The sequence below is a fragment of the Puntigrus tetrazona genome, chromosome 14 (assembly GCF_018831695.1).
Source record: "Puntigrus tetrazona isolate hp1 chromosome 14, ASM1883169v1, whole genome shotgun sequence".
Taxonomy (NCBI): Eukaryota; Metazoa; Chordata; class Actinopteri; order Cypriniformes; family Cyprinidae; genus Puntigrus; species Puntigrus tetrazona.
Window position 1 is genome coordinate 11,116,088 of NC_056712.1, and position 1,320 is coordinate 11,117,407.

Genomic DNA, 1,320 nt, shown 5'->3' on the forward strand with positions numbered 1-1,320 from the left:
TGCAGCTTTTTTTCCCTTGTTATTTTAGTGCATGTTTTATGGTGGTATGAGAGCGCAGACCGGCGGGCAGCGATACGGCATACATCTCACGAAGACGCCAGAGTGGTGGCAGCAGGTCAGTTTTATATATAACTCATTACATAGGACATTATAAACAGAGATTTTCATCACGGAAAAATAATCCTTTTGTTTTACTGTTTTGTATTTGATTTTTTTGCAGTAAGGGAAAGCGCAGCGTACCTGGTGTCGCAGAAAAACAAACTCATGTTCCCCTGTGCTTTCTCCCCAATCAAATAACATGGCTTCGTGCTTTGACTCCAAACTCAGGAAAATGTAGAGGGAAATGTCATTGATGCAGTGCATGAGCGAACCGATAAACCTATTTAATTCTAGCAAGTTCATTGACGGTAAGATAATGATTGTGATTCAAACTAATGCTTTAGAGATACTTCTATCCTCTGCTAACTACTGCGGATATTCACCGTCAGGATTTCGCAAAAGCCATTATTTTTTTAAATAAATCCTTGCAACGCCATAATCGACAAAAGTAGCATTTCTGCATGGATTAGATGGTGTGATGCAGTGCAGCTTCTTTCGGTTGCAATTGAAGCGTGTTAACACTGAAAATAATACACACGTTGAATTCCGGTAAGACGTCACAGATCAAACAGTGTTAGGGTTGTAGAATTGTCATTTTATTGTCTAAATACAGTAAGTGTAACAGACAATCCACAGCCATAAATTTGAAATGTAAACAGGTATTAAATGAGGAACGTCAATGTGGTACTAAAACCTTTTTTTTTCTTGGAGGGTTTTTCTTTGTTCCGTTGATTTGGTCGAACCCGAACCAAAATAAACAGTAAATGAGAAACAGAAAAAAAAAAAACATTGTCTGTGGAGAATCCAGTGCAAAACGATTAACACATTTTGATATTAAATTAAATTTCAATTAACACAGCAAGTAAAGTGCTTGGATGAAAGGAGGGCAACGCTGTCGCCAATCCCAGTGAGATCCAAAATACTGATTTAACAATCCAAACTCTTACTGTACTGAACGGAATCAGCGTGGTTTTTGTGGATTTCTGTATTTATTGGTCCAGAGATCCAATGAAGGGCACACCAGATGCCCATTTGTGAACGAAGGCACATAAACGGCACATAAATGATTTCCTTCTAAGTTGTTCATGCGACTCCTGGAGCATCCACTAGGATTGCCGTGTCAGTCGAGGTATTTGTTACATACTGTAACCGTAAAGCTTACTTTTATAAACGTTTTTTTATTATTTTTATTAAAAAAACTACAAAATCAATCACTTTTTT

At 37.6% G+C, this 1,320-nt stretch overlaps 1 protein-coding gene across 1 annotated transcript in view; it reads left to right on the forward strand.

Annotated features, from left to right (window-relative positions):
* The window catches only part of LOC122357793 (protein NipSnap homolog 3A-like), a 4,109-nt gene extending 3,191 nt beyond the window's left edge, over window positions 1-918 (forward strand). Inside the window, exons 5-6 of the mRNA XM_043257373.1 lie at window positions 29-115; window positions 221-918. Coding sequence (XP_043113308.1) covers window positions 29-115; window positions 221-297 — 164 coding nt within the window. The 3' untranslated portion in view covers window positions 298-918. The remainder of the gene's footprint in view (window positions 1-28; window positions 116-220) is intronic.
* Window positions 919-1,320: the final 402 nt, after the last annotated feature.